General features: G+C 58.9%; 1 protein-coding gene across 1 annotated transcript in view; it reads right to left on the bottom strand.

Moving 5' to 3' along the window:
• Positions 1 to 17,397, bottom strand: part of LOC122554626 (solute carrier family 53 member 1-like) — a 332,318-nt gene extending 314,921 nt beyond the window's left edge. The window contains exon 1 of the mRNA XM_087990928.1: positions 17,050 to 17,397. Coding sequence (XP_087847054.1) covers positions 17,050 to 17,118 — 69 coding nt within the window. The 5' untranslated portion in view covers positions 17,119 to 17,397. The remainder of the gene's footprint in view (positions 1 to 17,049) is intronic.

Here is a 17,397-nt window from a genome sequence, read left to right as displayed (position 1 = left end):
CTGTGGTAATATCCCATCATTTACAATCGAGACTTTTACATTCAATATTCGTGATTTTCTTCAGTATTTGCAGACACAAACATAGGTATAATGTAGTTATTTTAACTTAGACTCTACTCAAAAATTGTGTTTCCATCTATCAATCACTATTGCAATTTTACATTATATATAGTGTTCAAATAATGATGTTCAATGACAAAGGCTTACTATCAATCTGACACTACAATTCCACTCCCCAGCAGTCGCTCAAAAATGCAAAAAAATCTGCTAATAGCTTATAATGAAGAATCTTTACAGAAGTAGGCCCGAATACTGCACATTAAAAGGCGAACTAAGCTATTCAAGCTTTTTATACAATTTCAAACCCAAATGTCTTGGAATGTAATACGAATTGTGTTTATTTTTCAATTCAACACTGCTTTTATCCTTTCATCCCTCCAAAATCAATTTACTGTGTCTAATATCTTTAATTTAATGAATCTCCTCCCATTCACAAAACATCACCACTAGATATTAGTCATAAAAACGTACAGCACAGAAACAGACCCTTCAGTCCAACTCGTCCATGACGACCAGAAATCCTAAATTAATCTAGTTCCATTTGGCAGCACTTGGCCCATATCCCCCTAAATCCTTCCTATTCACGCACCCATCCACATGTCCTTTAAATGTTGTAATTGTACCAGCTTCCACCACTTCCTTTCGCAGCTCATTCCATATACGTACCATCCTCTGCATGAAAACGTTGCCCCTTAGGTCCCTTTTATATTTTTCCCCTCTCACCCTAATCCTCTAGTTCTGGATTCCCCCAATCCAGGGGAAAGACCTTGTCTATTTACCCTATCCCTGCCTCTCATGATTTAATAAGCCTCTATAAGGTCACCCCTCAGCCCCCGACACTTCAGGGAAAACAGCCTCTGCCCATTCTGCCTCTCCCCACAGCTCAAACTCCCCAACGCGGCAACATCCTTGCAAATCTTTTCTGAATCCTTTCAAGTTTTCAACATTCTTCCAATAGCAGGGAAGCCAGAATTGCACACAGTATTCTAAAAGTGGCCTAATCAATGTCCTGTATAGCCGCAACACCTATACTCAATGTTCTGACCAATAAAGGAGAGCATACCAAATGTCTTCTTCACTACCCTATCTACCTGAGACTCCACTTTCAAGGAACTATGAACCTGCACTCCAAGGTCACTGTTCAGCAACATTCTCTATCTGCAGTTCTTAGCATTTCCAGAGGACTTGAGTGTTACTAAGTTGGAGGACCATGTAGATCTCCATCTCCAACACTTCATCTTCTCTCCCTGCCCCCCCCCACCCCTCAATCAGACCACAAAGCTCCCTCCCTTTACCTTCACCACTAAAGACCACTCCCCAACACCAATCCCCTATCTCCTCACTCACTCACTGTTCCCATCACACTGCATCACCGATTAATCCATCCTTGGCTGACTGACCTCAAGCCCTTTCCCATCTGTCTCACCTCCAATCTTTTCATTCCCCATGTGCTCGCCATCTCTTTCCATTCCTTACCTCTTTCAATTCACCCTCAAAACACCTCCCTTCTCACCTAAAAACCCCTTCGCCCCCCCCACACTCCTTCACCCATCAGTTTCTCCCTCTTTCTCTCCCTCCTTCGCCCTCCAGTCTCTCTTTCCCTCCCTCTCCTCCACCCTCCAGTCTCTCTCTCTCTCCCCCATCCTTCACGCTCCAGTCTCTCTCTCTCTCTCTCTCTCCCCCTCCTCCACATGCCAGTCTCTCTCTCTCTCCCCCATCCTTCACGCTCCAGTCTCTCTCTCTCTCTCTCTCTCTCTCTCTCTCTCTCTCCTTCACATGCCTCTCTCTCTCTCTCTCTCCCTCCCCACCTTCAGTCTCTCTCCCTCCCCCCCCTCCACCCTCCAGTCTCTCTCCCTCCCCCCTCCACCCTCCAGTCTCTCTCCCTCCCCCCTCCACCCTCCAGTCTCTCTCCCTCCCTCTCTCCCACTCCTCCACCCACCCGTCTCTCACTCGCTCCCTCTCCTCCACCCTCCCGTCTCTCTCTCTCCCTCCCTCTCCTCCACCCTCCCATCTCTCTCCCTCCCGTCCGTCTCTCCCTTCTCTCTCTCTCTCTCTCTCCCTCCCTCCCTCTCCTCCACCCTCCCGTCTCTCTATCTCCTTCCCGTCCGTCTCTCCCTTCTCTCTCCCTCCCCCACCCTCCCGTCTCTCTCTCTCCCCCATCCTTCACGCTCCAGTTTCTCTCCCCCATCCTTCACGCTCCAGTCTCTCTCTCTCCCCCTCCTACATCCTCCAGTCTCTCTCTCTCCCTCTCTCCCTCTCCTTCACCCTCCAGTCTCTCTTTCCCTCCCTCTCCTCCACCCTCCAGTCTCTCTCTCTCTCCCCCATCCTTCACGCTCCAGTCTCTCCCCCATCCTTCATGCTCCAGTCTCTCTCTCTCTCCCCCTCCTTCACGCTCCAGTCTCTCTCTCTCTTCCCCTCCTTCACGCTCCAGTCTCTCTCTCTCTCTCTCTATCTCTCTCTCTTCCCCTCCTTCACGCTCCAGTCTCTCTCTCTCTCTCTCTCTCTCCCCCTCCTTCACGCTCCAGTCTCTCTCTCTCTCTCTCTCTCCCCCTCCTTCACGCTCCAGTCTCTCTCTCTCTCTCTCCCCCTCCTTCACGCTCCAGTCTCTCTCTCTCCCCCTCCTCCACCCTCCCGTCACTCTCTCTCCCTCCCGTCCATCTCTCCCTTCTCTCTCTCTCTCTCTCTCTCTCTCTCTCTCTCTCTCTCTCTCTCTCTCTCTCTCTCTCTCCCCCACCCTCCAGTCTCTCTCTCCCCCTCCTTCACGCTCCAGTCTCTCTCTCTCTCCCCCTCCATCCTCCAGTCTCTCTCTCTCCCTCCTTCACCCTCCAGTCTCTCTCCCCCATCCTTCACGCTCCAGTCTCTCTCTCTCTCCCCCTCCTTTACCCTCCAGTCTCTCTCTCCCCCTCCTTCACGCTCCAGTCTCTCTCTCTCCCCCTCCATCCTCCAGTCTCTCTCTCCCTCCTTCACCCTCCAGTCTCTCTCCCCCATCCTTCACGCTCCAGTCTCTCTGTCTCTCCCCCTCCTTTACCCTCCAGTCTCTCTCTCTCTCCCTCCCTCTTTCACCCTCCAGCCTCTCTCTCTCTCCCCCTCCACCCTCCAATCTCTCTCTCCCTCCTTCCTTCACCCTCCAATCTCTCTCTCTCTCTCTCTCCCCCCCTCCACCCTCCAGTCTCTCTCTCTCCCCCTCCACCCTCCAGTCTCTCTCTCTCCCTCCTTCACCCTCCAGTCTCTCTCTCTCTCTCCCCCTCCTTTACCCTCCAGTCTCCCTCCCTCTTTCACCCTCCAGCCTCTCTCTCTCTCCCCCTCCACCCTCCAATCTCTCTCTCTCCCTCCTTCCATCACCCTCCAATCTCTCTCTCTCTCTCCCCCTCCACCCTCCAATCTCTCTCTCTCTCTCTCTCCCCCTCCACCCTCCAGTCTCTCTCTCTCTCTCCCCCTCCACCCTCCAGTCTCTCTCTCTCTCTGCCTCCTTCACCCTCCAGTCTCTCTCTCTCTGCCTCCTTCACCCTCCAGTCTCTCTCTCTCCCTCCTTCACCCTCCAGTCGCTCTCCCTCCCTCCCTCCTCCACCCTCCAGTCTCTCTCCCTCCCTCCCTCCTCCACCCTCCAGTCTCTCTCCCTCCCTCCTCCACCCTCCAGTCTCTCTCCCTCCCTCCTCCACCCTCCAGTCTCTCTCCCTCCCTCCTCCACCCTCCAGTCTCTCTCCCTCCCTCCTCCACCCTCCAGTCTCTCTCCCTCCCTCCTCCACCCTCCAGTCTCTCTCCCTCCCTCCTCCACCCTCCAGTCTCTCTCCCTCCCTCCTCCACCCTCCAGTCTCTCTCCCTCCCTCCTCCACCCTCCAGTCTCTCTCCCTCCCTCCTCCACCCTCCAGTCTCTCTCCCTCCCTCTCTCCCACTCCTCCACCCTTCCGTCTCTCTCTCCCTCCCTCTCCTCCACCCTCCCGTCTCTCTCTCCCTCCCTCTCCTCCACCCTCCCGTCTCTCTCTCCCTCCCTCCCTCTCCTCCACCCTCCCGTCTCTCTCTCCCTCCCTCTCCTCCACCCTCCCGTCTCTCTCCCTCCCGTCCGTCTCTCCCTTCTCTCTCTCTCCCTCCCCCACCCTCTCCTCCACCCTCCCGTCTCTCTATCTCCTTCCCGTCCGTCTCTCCCTTCTCTCTCCCTCCCCCACACGCTCCTCCACCCTCCAGTCTCTCTCTCTCTCCCCCTCCTTCACTCTCCAGTATCTCTCTCTCCCCCATCCTTCACGCTCCAGTCTCTCTCTCTCTCACCCTCCTTCACCCTACAGTCTCTCTTTCCCACCCTCTCCTCCACCCTCCAGTCTCTCTCTCTCTCTCTCTCTCCCATCCTTCACGCTCCAGTCTCTCTCTCCCCCTCCTTCACGCTCCAGTTTCTCTCCCCCATCCTTCACGGTCCAGTCTCTCTCTCCCCCTCCTTCACGCTCCAGTTTCTCTCCCCCTCCTTCACCCTCCAGTCTCTCTCTCTCCCCCCTTCCTTCACCCTCCAGTATCTCTCTCTCCCCCTCCTTCACCTTCTAGTCTCTCTCTCCCCCTCCTTCATACTCAAGTCTCTCACGCTCTCTCTCCCTCCTTCACCCTCCAGTCTCTCTCTCTCCCCCACCTTCACCCTCCAGTCTTTCACTCACTCTCTCCCTCCTTCACCCTCCAGTCTCCCTCTCTCCTTCACCCTCCAGTCTCCCTCTCTCCTTCACCCTCCAGTCTCCCTCTCTCCTTCACCCTCCAGTCTCCCTCTCTCCTTCACCCTCCAGTCTCCCTCTCCCCCTCCTTCACCCTCCAGTCTCTCTCTTCCCCTCCTTCACCCTCCAGTCTCTCTCCCCCTCTCCTTCACCCTCCAGGCTCCCTCTCTCCCCCTCCTTCACCCTCCAGTCTCCCTCTCTCCCCCTCCTTCACCCTCCAGTCTCCCTCTCTCCCCCTCCTTCACCCTCCAGTCTCTCTCTCCCCCCCGTCCTTCACCCTCCAGTCTCCCTCTCCCTCTCCTTCACCCTCCAGTCTCCCTCTCCCTCGCCCTCCAGTCTCTCTCTCCCTCTGCTTCACCCTCCAGTCTCTCTCTCCCTCTGCTTCACCCTCCAGTCTCTCTCTCCCTCTGCTTCACCCTCCAGTCTCTCTCTCCCTCTGCTTCACCCTCCAGTCTCTCTCTCCCTCTGCTTCACCCTCCAGTCTCTCTCTCCCTCTGCTTCACCCTCCAGTCACCCTCTCCCTCCCTCCTTCACCCTCCAGTCTCTCTCCCCCTCTCCTTCACCCTCCAGTCTCCCTCCCCCCCCCTCCTTCACCCTCCAGTCTCTCTCTCCCCCCGTCCTTCACCCTCCAGTCTCTCTCTCCCCCTCTCCTTCACCCTCCACTCTTCCTCTCCCTCCCTCCTTCACCCTCCAGTCTCTCTCTCCCCCTCTCCTTCACCCTCCAGTCTCCATCTCCCTCGCCCTCCAGTCTCTCTCTCCCTCTCCCTCGCCCTCCAGTCTCTCTCTCCCTCTCCTTCACCCACCAGTCTCTCTCTCTCATTCACCCTCCAGTCTCTCTCTCTCGTTCACCCTCCTTCACCCTCCAGTCTCTCTCTCTGTCTCCCTCCTTCGCCCTCCAGTCACTCTCTCCCTCTCCTTCACCCTCCAGTCTCTCTCTCTCATTCACCCTCCAGTCTCACTCTCTCGTTCACCCTCCTTCACCCTCCAGTCTCTCTCTACCTCTCCTTCGCCCTCCAGTCTCTCTCTCCTTCACCCTCCAGTCTCTCTCTCCCTCTCCTTCACCCTCCAGTCTCTCTCTCCCCCCGTCCTTCACCCTCCAGTCTCTCTCCCCCTCCCTCCTTCACCCTCCACTCTTCCTCTCCCTCTCTCCTTCACCCTCCAGTCTCTCTCCCCCTCTCCTTCACCCTCCAGTCTCCCTCGCCCTCCAGTCTCTCTCTCCCTCTCCTTCACCCTCCAGTCTCTCTCTCCCTCTCCCTCCTTCACCCTCCAGTCTCTCTCTCTCCCTCACCCTCCAGTCTCTCTCTCTCTCCCTCCCTCACCCTCCAGTCTCTCTCCCTCCCTCACCCTCCAGTCTCTCTCTCTCCCTCACCCTCCACTCTCTCTCTCTCCCTCACCCTCCACTCTCTCTCTCTCCCTCACCCTCCACTCTCTCTCTCTCCCTCACCCTCCACTCTCTCTCTCTCCCTCACCCTCCACTCTCTCTCTCTCCCTCACCCTCCAGTCTCTCTCTCTCCCTCACCCTCCAGTCTCTCTCTCTCCCTCACCCTCCAGTCTCTCTCTCTCCCTCACCCTCCAGTCTCTCTCTCTCCCTCACCCTCCAGTCTCTCTCTCTCCCTCACCCTCCAGTCTCTCTCTCCCTCACCCTCCAGTCTCTCTCTCTCCCTCACCCTCCAGTCTCTCTCTCTCCCTCACCCTCCAGTCTCTCTCTCTCCCTCACCCTCCAGTCTCTCTCTCTCCCTCACCCTCCAGTCTCTCTCTCTCCCTCACCCTCCAGTCTCTCTCTCTCCCTCACCCTCCAGTCTCTCTCTCTCCCTCACCCTCCAGTCTCTCTCTCTCCCTCACCCTCCAGTCTCTCTCTCTCCCTCACCCTCCAGTCTCTCTCTCTCCCTCACCCTCCAGTCTCTCTCTCTCCCTCACCCTCCAGTCTCTCTCTCTCCCTCACCCTCCAGTCTCTCTCTCTCCCTCACCCTCCAGTCTCTCTCTCTCCCTCACCCTCCAGTCTCTCTCTCTCCCTCACCCTCCAGTCTCTCTCTCTCCCTCACCCTCCAGTCTCTCTCTCTCCCTCACCCTCCAGTCTCTCTCTCTCCCTCACCCTCCAGTCTCTCTCTCTCCCTCACCCTCCAGTCTCTCTCTCTCCCTCACCCTCCAGTCTCTCTCTCTCCCTCACCCTCCAGTCTCTCTCTCTCCCTCACCCTCCAGTCTCTCTCTCTCCCTCACCCTCCAGTCTCTCTCTCTCCCTCACCCTCCAGTCTCTCTCTCTCCCTCACCCTCCAGTCTCTCTCTCTCCCTCACCCTCCAGTCTCTCTCTCTCCCTCACCCTCCAGTCTCTCTCTCTCCCTCACCCTCCAGTCTCTCTCTCTCCCTCACCCTCCAGTCTCTCTCTCTCCCTCACCCTCCAGTCTCTCTCTCTCCCTCACCCTCCAGTCTCTCTCTCTCCCTCACCCTCCAGTCTCTCTCTCTCCCTCACCCTCCAGTCTCTCTCTCTCCCTCACCCTCCAGTCTCTCTCTCTCCCTCACCCTCCAGTCTCTCTCTCTCCCTCACCCTCCAGTCTCTCTCTCTCCCTCACCCTCCAGTCTCTCTCTCTCCCTCACCCTCCAGTCTCTCTCTCTCCCTCACCCTCCAGTCTCTCTCTCTCCCTCACCCTCCAGTCTCTCTCTCTCCCTCACCCTCCAGTCTCTCTCCCTCCTTCACCCTCCAGTCTCTCTCCCTCCTTCACCCTCCAGTCTCTCTCTCTCTCCCTCCTTCACCCTCCAGTCTCTCTCTCTCTCCCTCCTTCACCCTCCAGTCTCTCTCTCCTTCACCCTCCAGTCTCTCTCTCCTTCACCCTCCAGTCTCTCTCTCCCTCTCCTTCACCCTCCAGTCTCCCTCTCTCCCCCTCCTTCACCCTCCAGTCTCCCTCTCTCCCCCTCCTTCACCCTCCAGTCTCCCTCTCTCCCCCTCCTTCACCCTCCAGTCTCCCTCTCTCCCCCTCCTTCACCCCTCCAGTCTCCCTCTCCCCCCGTCCTTCACCCTCCAGTCTCTCTCTCCCCCTCCCTCCTTCACCCTCCACTCTTCCTCTCCCTCTCTCCTTCACCCTCCAGTCTCTCTCCCCCCTCTCCTTCACCCTCCAGTCTCTCTCTCCCTCTCCTTCACCCTCCAGTCTCTCTCTCCCTCTCCTTCACCCTCCAGTCTCTCTCTCTCGTTCACCCTCCAGTCTCTCGCTCTCGTTCACCCTCCTTCACCCTCCAGTCTCTCTCTCTCGCTCCATCACCCTCCAGTCTCTCTCTCTCCCTCCTTCACCCTCCAGTCTCTCTCTCTGTCTCCCTCCTTCACCCTCCAATCTCTCTCTCTCTCCCTCCTTCACCCTCCAATCTCTCTCTCTCTCCCTCCTTCACCCTCCAGTCTCTCTCTGTCTCCCTCCTTCACCCTCCAATCTCTCTCTCTCTCCCTCCTTCACCCTCCAATCTCTCTCTCTCTCCCTCCTTCACCCTCCAATCTCTCTCTCTCTCCCTCCTTCACCCTCCAATCTCTCTCTCTCTCCCTCCTTCACCCTCCAGTCTCTCTCTCTCCCTCACCCTCCACTCTCTCTCTCTCCCTCACCCTCCACTCTCTCTCTCTCCCTCACCCTCCACTCTCTCTCTCCCTCACCCTCCACTCTCTCTCTCTCCCTCACCCTCCACTCTCTCTCTCTCCCTCACCCTCCACTCTCTCTCTCTCCCTCACCCTCCACTCTCTCTCTCTCCCTCACCCTCCACTCTCTCTCTCTCCCTCACCCTCCACTCTCTCTCTCTCCCTCACCCTCCACTCTCTCTCTCTCTCTCCCTCACCCTCCACTCTCTCTCTCTCCCTCACCCTCCACTCTCTCTCTCTCCCTCACCCTCCACTCTCTCTCTCTCCCTCACCCTCCAGTCTCTCTCTCTCCCTCACCCTCCAGTCTCTCTCCCTCCCTCACCCTCCAGTCTCTCTCCCTCCCTCACCCTCCACTCTCTCTCTCTCCCTCACCCTCCAGTCTCTCTCCCTCCCTCACCCTCCAGTCTCTCTCTCTCCCTCACCCTCCAGTCTCTCTCTCTCCCTCACCCTCCAGTCTCTCTCCCTCCCTCACCCTCCAGTCTCTCTCCCTCCTTCACCCTCCAGTCTCTCTCTCTCTCCCTCCTTCACCCTCCAGTCTCTCTCTCTCTCCCTCCTTCACCCTCCAGTCTCTCTCCCTCCTTCACCCTCCAGTCTCTCTCTTTCTCTCACCCTCCAGTCTCTCTCTCTCTCTCACCCTCCAGTCACTCTCTCTCTCTCTCACCCTCCAGTCTCTCTCTCTCTCCCTCCTTCACCCTCCAGTCTCTCTCTCTCTCCCTCCTTCACCCTCCAGTCTCTCTCTCTCCCTCCTTCACCCTCCAGTCTCTCTCTCTCTCTCACCCTCCAGTCTCTCTCTCTCTCTCACCCTCCAGTCTCTCTCTCTCTCTCACCCTCCAGTCTCTCTCTCTCTCTCCCTCCTTCACCCTCCAGTCTCTCTCTCTCCCTCCTTCACCCTCCAGTCTCTCTCTCTCCCTCCTTCACCCTCCAGTCTCTGTCTCTCTCTCTCTCTCTCTCTCCCTCCTTCACCCTCCAGTCTCTCTCTCTCTCTCTCCCTCCTTCACCCTCCAGTCTCTCTCTCTCCCTCCCTCCCTCCTTCCTTCACCCTCCACTCTCTCTCTCTCCCTCCTTCACCCTCCAGTCTCTCTCGCTCTCTCCCTCCTTCACCCTCCAGTCTCTCGCTCTCTCCCTCCTTCACCCTCCAGTCTCTCGCTCTCTCCCTCCTTCACCCTCCAGTCTCTCTGCCGCTCCTTCTCCTTCACCCTCCAGTCTCTCTCTCCCCCTCCTCCACCCTCCAGTCTCCCTCTTTCCTTCACCCTCCAGTATCCCTCTCTCCTTCACCCTCCAGTATCCCTCTCTCCTTCACCCTCCAGTCTCTCTCTCCCTCTCCTTCACCCTCCAGTCTCTCTCTCTCTCCCTCCGTCACCCTCCAGTCTCTCTCTCTCCCTCCGTCACCCTCCAGTCTCTCTGTCCCTCCGTCTCCTTCACCCTCCAGTCTCTCTGTCCCTCCCTCTCCTTCACCCTCCAGTCTCTCTGTCCCTCCCTCTCCTTCACCCTCCAGTCTCCCTCTCCCTCCTTCAGCCTCCAGTCTCCCTCTCCCTCCTTCAGCCTCCAGTCTCCCTCTCCCTCCTTCAGCCTCCAGTCTCCCTCTCCCTCTCCCTCCTTCAGCCTCCAGTCTCCCTCTCCCTCCTTCAGCCTCCAGTCTCCCTCTCCCTCCTTCAGCCTCCAGTCTCCCTCTCCCTCCCTCCTTCACCCTCCAGTCTCTCTCTCCCTCTCCTTCACCCTCCAGTCTCTCTCTCCCTCTCCTTCACCCTCCAGTCTCTCTCTCTCTCTCCCCATCTCTTACCCTCCAGTCTCGCTCTCCCTCTCCTTCACCCTCCAGTCTCTCTCTCCCCCTCCTTCACTCTCCAGTCTCTCTCTCTCTCTCTCTCTCTCCCTCCCTCCTTTACCGACCAGTCTCTCTCTCTCTCTCTCTCCTTCACCCTCCAGTCTCTCTCTCTCTCTCTCCTTCACCCTCCAGTCTCTCCCTCTCTCTCCTTCACCCTCCAGTCTCTCCCTCTCTCTCCTTCACCCTCCAGTCTCTCCCTCTCCCTCCGTCCTTCACCCTCCAGTCTCTCTCTCTCTCCCTCTCTCTCTCCTTCACCCTCCACTCTCTCTCTCTCTCCCTCCTTCACCCTCCAGTCTCCCCCTCTCTCTCCTTCACCCTCCAGTCTCCCCCTCTCTCTCCTTCACCCTCCAGTCTCTCCCTCTCTCTCCTTCACCCTCCAGTCTCCCCCTCTCTCTCCTTCACCCTCCAGTCTCCCCCTCTCTCTCCTTCACCCTCCATGCTCGCCCTCTCCCTCCCACCTTCACCCTCCAGTCTCGCCCTCTCCCTCCCTCCTGCACCCTCCAGTCTCGCCCTCTCCCTCCCTCCTTCACCCTCCAGTCTCGCCCTCTCCCTCCCTCCTTCACCCTCCAGTCTCGCCCTCTCCCTCCCTCCTTCACCCTCCAGTCTCGCCCTCTCCCTCCCTCCTTCACCCTCCAGTCTCGCCCTCTCCCTCCCTCCTTCACCCTCCAGTCTCTCCCTCTCCCTCCCTCCTTCACCCTCCAGTCTCTCCCTCTCCCTCCCTCCTTCACCCTCCAGTCTCTCCCTCTCCCTCCCTCCTTCACCCTCCAGTCTCTCCCTCCCTCCTTCACCCTCCAGTCTCTCCCTCTCCCTCCCTCCTTCACCCTCCAGTCTCTCCCTCTCCCTCCCTCCTTCACCCTCCAGTCTCTCCCTCTCCCTCCCTCCTTCACCCTCCAGTCTCTCCCTCTCCCTCCCTCCTTCACCCTCCAGTCTCTCCCTCTCCCTCCCTCCTTCACCCTCCAGTCTCTCCCTCTCCCTCCCTCCTTCACCCTCCAGTCTCTCCCTCTCCCTCCCTCCTTCACCCTCCAGTCTCTCCCTCTCCCTCCCTCTTTCACCCTCCAGTCTCTCCCTCTCCCTCCTTCACCCTCCAGTCTCTCCCTCTTTCACCCTCCAGTCTCTCCCTCTCTCTCCCTCCCTCCTTCACCCTCCAGTCTCTCCCTCTCTCTCCCTCCCTCCTTCACCCTCGTCTCTCCCTCTCTCTCCCTCCCTCCTTCACCCTCCAGTTTCTCCCTCTCTCTCCCTCCCTCACCCTCCAGTCTCTCCTTCTCTCTCCCTCCCTCCTTCACCCTTCTGTCTCTCTCTCTCCCTCCTTCACCCTCCAGTCTCTCTCTCTCCCTCCTTCACCCTCCAGTCTCTCTCTCTCTCCCTCCCTCCTTCACCCTCCAGTCTCTCTCTCTCTCTCCCTCCTTCACCCTCCAGTCTCTCTCTCTCTCTCTCCCTCCTTCACCCTCCAGTCTCTCTCTCTCTCTCTCCCTCCTTCACCCTCCAGTCTCTCCCTCTCCCTCCCTCCTTCACCCTCCAGTCTCTCCCTCTCCCTCCCTCCTTCACCCTCCAGTCTCTCCCTCTCCCTCCCTCCTTCACCCTCCAGTCTCTCCCTCTCCCTCCCTCCTTCACCCTCCAGTCTCTCCCTCTCCCTCCCTCCTTCACGCTCCAGTCTCTCCCTCTCCCTCCCTCCTTCACGCTCCAGTCTCTCCCTCCCTCCTTCACCCTCCAGTCTCTCCCTCTCCCTCCCTCCTTCACCCTCCAGTCTCTCCCTCTTTCACCCTCCAGTCTCTCCCTCTCTCTCCCTCTTTCACCCTCCAGTCTCTCTCTCTCTCTCCCTCCTTCACCCTCCAGTCTCTCTCTCTCTCTCCCTCCTTCACCCTCCAGTCTCTCTCTCTCTCCTTCACCCTCCAGTCTCTCTCTCTCCTTCACCCTCCAGTCTCTCTCTCTCTCTCCTTCACCCTCCAGTCTCTCTCTCTCTCCTTCACCCTCCAGTCTCTCTCTCTCTCTCTCCTTCACCCTCCAGTCTCTCTCTCTCTCTCCTTCACCCTCCAGTCTCGCCCTCTCCCTCCCTCCTTCACCCTCCAGTCTCTCCCTCTCCCTCCCTCCTTCACCCTCCAGTCTCTCCCTCTCCCTCCCTCCTTCACCCTCCAGTCTCTCCCTCTCCCTCCCTCCTTCACCCTCCAGTCTCTCCCTCTCCCTCCCTCCTTCACCCTCCAGTCTCTCCCTCTCCCTCCCTCCTTCACCCTCCAGTCTCTCCCTCTCTCTCTCCCCCTCCTTCACCCTCCTGTCTCTCCCTCTCTCTCTCCCTCCTTCACCCTCCTGTCTCTCCCTCTCTCTCTCCCTCCTTCACCCTCCTGTCTCTCCCTCTCTCTCTCCCTCCTGTCTCTCCCTCCTGTCTCTCCCTCCTTCACCCTCCTGTCTCTCCCTCTCTCTCTCCCTCCTTCACCCTCCTGTCTCTCCCTCTCTCTCTCCCTCCTTCACCCTCCTGTCTCTCCCTCTCTCTCTCCCTCCTTCACCCTCCTGTCTCTCCCTCTCTCTCTCCCTCCTTAACCCTCCTGTCTCTCCCTCTCTCTCTCCCTCCTTCACCCTCCTGTCTCTCCCTCTCTCTCTCTCCCTCCTTCACCCTCCTGTCTCTCCCTCTCCCTCCCTCCTTCACCCTCCTGTCTCTCCCTCTCTCTCTCCCTCCTTCACCCTCCTGTCTTTCCCTCTCTCTCTCTCCCTGCTTCACCCTCCTGTCTCTCCCTCTCTCTCTCTCCCTCCTTCACCCTCCTGTCTCTCCCTCTCTCTCTCCCTCCTTCACCCTCCTGTCTCTCCCTCTCTCTCTCCCTCCTTCACCCTCCTGTCTCTCCCTCTCCCTCCCTCCTTCACCCTCCTGTCTCTCCCTCTCTCTCTCCCTCCTTCACCCTCCTGTCTCTCCCTCACTCTCTCCCTCCTTCACCCTCCTGTCTCTCCCTCACTCTCTCCCTCCTGTCTCTCCCTCCTTCACCCTCCTGTCTCTCCCTCCTTCACCCTCCTGTCTCTCCCTCACTCTCTCCCTCCTGTCTCTCCCTCACTCTCTCCCTCCTGTCTCTCCCTCACTCTCTCCCTCCTGTCTCTCCCTCACTCTCTCCCTCCTGTCTCTCCCTCACTCTCTCCCTCCTTCACCCTCCTGTCTCTCCCTCACTCTCTCCCTCCTTCACTCTCCTGTCTCTCCCTCACTCTCTCCCTCCTGTCTCTCCCTCACTCTCTCCCTCCTGTCTCTCCCTCACTCTCTCCCTCCTTCACCCTCCTGTCTGTCTCTCCCTCACTCTCTCCCTCCTTCACCCTCCTTCATCCTCCTGTCTCTCCCTCTCTCTCCCTCCTTCACCCTCCTGTCTCTCCCTCTCCCTCCCTCCTTCACCCTCCAGTCTCTCTCTCCCTCCTTCACCCTGTCTCTCCCTCCCTCCTTCACCCTCCTGTCTCTCCCTCACTCTCTCCCTCCTGTCTCTCCCTCACTCTCTCCCTCTCTCTCCCTCCTTCACCCTCCTGTCTCTCCCTCTCTCTCTCTCCCTGCTTCACCCTCCTGTCTCTCCCTCTCTCCCTCCCTCCTTCACCCTCCTGTCTCTCCCTCTCTCTCTCCCTCCTTCACCCTCCTGTCTCTCCCTCTCTCTCTCTCTCCCTCCTTCACCCTCCTGTCTCTCCCTCTCTCTCTCTCCCTCCTTCACCCTCCTGTCTCTCCCTCTCCCTCCCTCCTTCACCCTCCAGTCTCTCTCTCCCTCCTTCACCCTCCTGTCTCTCCCTCCCTCCTTCACCCTCCTGTCTCTCCCTCCCTCTCTCCCTCTCTCTCCCTCCTTCACCCTCCTGTCTCTCCCTCTCTCTCTCTCTCCTTGCTTCACCCTCCTGTCTCTCCCTCTCTCCCTCCCTCCTTTACCCTCCTGTCTCTCCCTCTCTCTCTCTCCCTGCTTCACCCTCCTGTCTCTCCCTCTCCCTCCCTCCTTCACCCTCCAGTCTCTCTCTCCCTCCTTCACCCTCCTGTCTCTCCCTCCCTCCTTCACCCTCCTGTCTCTCCCTCCCTCTCTCCCTCTCTCTCCCTCCTTCACCCTCCTGTCTCTCCCTCTCTCTCTCCCTCCTTCACCCTCCTGTCTCTCCCTCTCTCTCTCTCTCCCTGCTTCACCCTCCTGTCTCTCCCTCTCTCTCTCTCCCTCCTTCACCCTGCTGTCTCTCCCTCTCTCTCTCCCTCCTTCACCCTCCTGTCTCTCCCTCTCTCTCTCTCCCTGCTTCACCCTCCTGTCTCTCCCTCTCTCTCTCTCCCTCCTTCACCCTCCTGTCTCTCCCTCTCTCTCTCTCCCTCCTTCACCCTCCTGTCTCTCCCTCTCTCTCTCTCCCTCCTTCACCCTCCTGTCTCTCCCTCTCTCTCTCTCCCTCCTTCACCCTCCTGTCTCTCCCTCTCTCTCTCTCCCTCCTTCACCCTCCTGTCTCTCCCTCTCTCTCTCTCCCTCCTTCACCCTCCTGTCTCTCCCTCTCTCTCTCCCTCCTTCACCCTCCTGTCTCTCCCTCTCTCTCTCTCTCCCTCCTTCACCCTCCTGTCTCTCCCTCTCCCTCCCTCCTTCACCCTCCTGTCTCTCCCTCTCTCTCTCCCTCCTTCACCCTCCTGTCTCTCCCTCTCTCTCTCCCTCCTTCACCCTCCTGTCTCTCCCTCTCTCTCTCTCCCTCCTTCACCCTCCTGTCTCTCCCTCTCTCTCTCTCCCTCCTTCACCCTCCTGTCTCTCCCTCTCTCTCTCTCCCTCCTTCACCCTCCTGTCTCTCCCTCTCTCTCTCTCCCTCCTTCACCCTCCTGTCTCTCCCTCTCTCTCTCTCCCTCCTTCACCCTCCTGTCTCTCCCTCTCTCTCTCTCCCTCCTTCACCCTCCTGTCTCTCCCCCTCCCTCCTTCACCCTCCTCTCTCCCCCTCCCTCCTTCACCCTCCTGTCTCTCCCCCTCCCTCCTTCACCCTCCTGTCTCTCCCTCTCCCTCCCTCCTTCATCCTCCAGTCTCTCCCTCCCTCCTTCACCCTCCTGTCTCTCCCTCACTCTCTCTCCAGTCTGTCCCTCACTCATCCTCCAGTCTCTCCCTCCCTCCTGTCTCTCTCTCTCCCTCCCTCCTTCACCCTCCTGTCTCTCCCTCTCCCTCCCTCCTTCACCCTCCAGTCCCTCCCTCCCTCCTTCACCCTCCTGTCTCTCCCTCTCTCTCTCTCCCTCCTTCACCCTCCTGTCTCTCCCTCTCTCTCTCCCTGCCTCACCCTCCTGTCTCTCCCTCTCTCTCTCTCCCTCCTTCACCCTCCTGTCTCTCCCTCTCTCTCTCTCTCCCTCCTTCACCCTCCTGTCTCTCCCTCTCCCTCCCTCCTTCACCCTCCTGTCTCTCCCTCTCTCTCTCCCTCCTTCACCCTCCTGTCTCTCCCTCTCTCTCTCCCTCCTTCACCCTCCTGTCTCTCCCTCTCTCTCTCCCTCCTTCACCCTCCTGTCTCTCCCTCTCTCTCTCTCCCTCCTTCACCCTCCTGTCTCTCCCTCTCTCTCTCTCCCTCCTTCACCCTCCTGTCTCTCCCTCTCTCTCTCTCCCTCCTTCACCCTCCTGTCTCTCCCTCTCTCTCTCCCTCCTTCACCCTGTCTCTCCCTCTCTCTCTCCCTCCTTCACCCTCTTGTCTCTCCCTCTCTCTCTCCCTCCTTCACCCTCCTGTCTCTCCCTCCCTCCTTCACCCTCCTGTCTCTCCCTCTCCCTCCCTCACCCTCCTGTCTCTCCCTCTCTCTCTCCCTCCTTCACCCTCCTGTCTCTCCCTCACTCTCTCCCTCCTTCACCCTCCTGTCTCTCCCTCTCTCCCTCCCTCCTTCACCCTCCTGTCTCTCCCTCTCTCCCTCCCTCCTTCACCCTCCTGTCTCTCCCCCTCCCTCCTTCACCCTCCTGTCTCTCCCCCTCCCTCCTTCACCCTCCTGTCTCTCCCCCTCCCTCCTTCACCCTCCTGTCTCTCCCTCTGCCTCCCTCCTTCATCCTCCAGTCTCTCCCTCCCTCCTTCACCCTCCTGTCTCTCCCTCACTCTCTCTCCAGTCTGTCCCTCACTCATCCTCCAGTCTCTCCCTCCCTCCTTCACCCTCCTGTCTCTCCCTCTCCCTCCCTCCTTCACCCTCCAGTCCCTCCCTCCCTCCTTCACCCTCCTGTCTCTCCCTCTCTCCCTCCCTCCTTCACCCTCCTGTCTCTCCCCCTCCCTCCTTCACCCTCCTGTCTCTCCCCCTCCCTCCTTCACCCTCCTGTCTCTCCCCCTCCCTCCTTCACCCTCCTGTCTCTCCCTCTCCCTCCCTCCTTCATCCTCCAGTCTCTCCCTCCCTCCTTCACCCTCCTGTCTCTCCCTCTCCCTCCCTCCTTCATCCTCCAGTCTCTCCCTCCCTCCTTCACCCTCCTGTCTCTCCCTCTCCCTCCCTCCTTCATCCTCCAGTCTCTCCCTCCCTCCTTCACCCTCCTGTCTCTCCCTCACTCTCTCTCCAGTCTGTCCCTCACTCATCCTCCAGTCTCTCCCTCCCTCCTTCACCCTCCTGTCTCTCTCTCTCCCTCCCTCCTTCACCCTCCTGTCTCTCCCTCTCCCTCCCTCCTTCACCCTCCAGTCCCTCCCTCCCTCCCTCCCTCCTTCACCCTCCAGTCCCTCCCTCCCTCCCTCCCTCCTTCACCCTCCTGTCTCTCCCTCACTCTCTCTCCAGTCTGTCCCTCACTCATCCTCCAGTCTCTCCCTCCCTCCTTCACCCTCCTGTCTCTCCCTCTCTCTCTCTCTCCCTCCTTCACCCTCCTGTCTCTCCCTCTCTCTCTCCCTCCTTCATCCTCCAGTCTCTCCCTCATCCTCTTCTCTTCAGAGCTGTCCATTGTGCCATTAACCCGTGCGGCTCCCTGGCCGATCCTGCCGCAGCTCACCTCGTACTGGATGTACTGTTTGCGCCATTCCGGCGTGATGTGGGCTGAGAGATGTTCGGCGAATTTCATGATCGATGTTTGTGTCCTGAAGATGGTCCTGCTTCCCTTCCTCCCTTGACAGACACACGCAAGCTCGGACTACGGATCCCAGCAGCGAGTCGGGAGCATCCACTGGTTAACGACCATTCCTGGCCGAGTCCGCAGTGTCTTCCCTGCCCTGTGCTGGCTCGCTTCCTCCTCTCAGTCGGGACAAGGGATCGTCTCTCACTGTCGATCATCCGCCATCTTACTGACAAGACTCCACAACAAGCGCGTCAGCCGGCCAGAGCGCGCGTCGCCGCCGGGCTG

Source organism: Chiloscyllium plagiosum, unplaced genomic scaffold, assembly GCF_037043375.1.
Source record: "Chiloscyllium plagiosum isolate Xiang-an unplaced genomic scaffold, Cpla_swu_hap1 HiC_scaffold_9, whole genome shotgun sequence".
Classification (NCBI taxonomy): domain Eukaryota; kingdom Metazoa; phylum Chordata; class Chondrichthyes; order Orectolobiformes; family Hemiscylliidae; genus Chiloscyllium; species Chiloscyllium plagiosum.
Note: the sequence above shows the minus strand (reverse complement) of the source record. Positions and strands in the feature narration are given on the sequence as shown.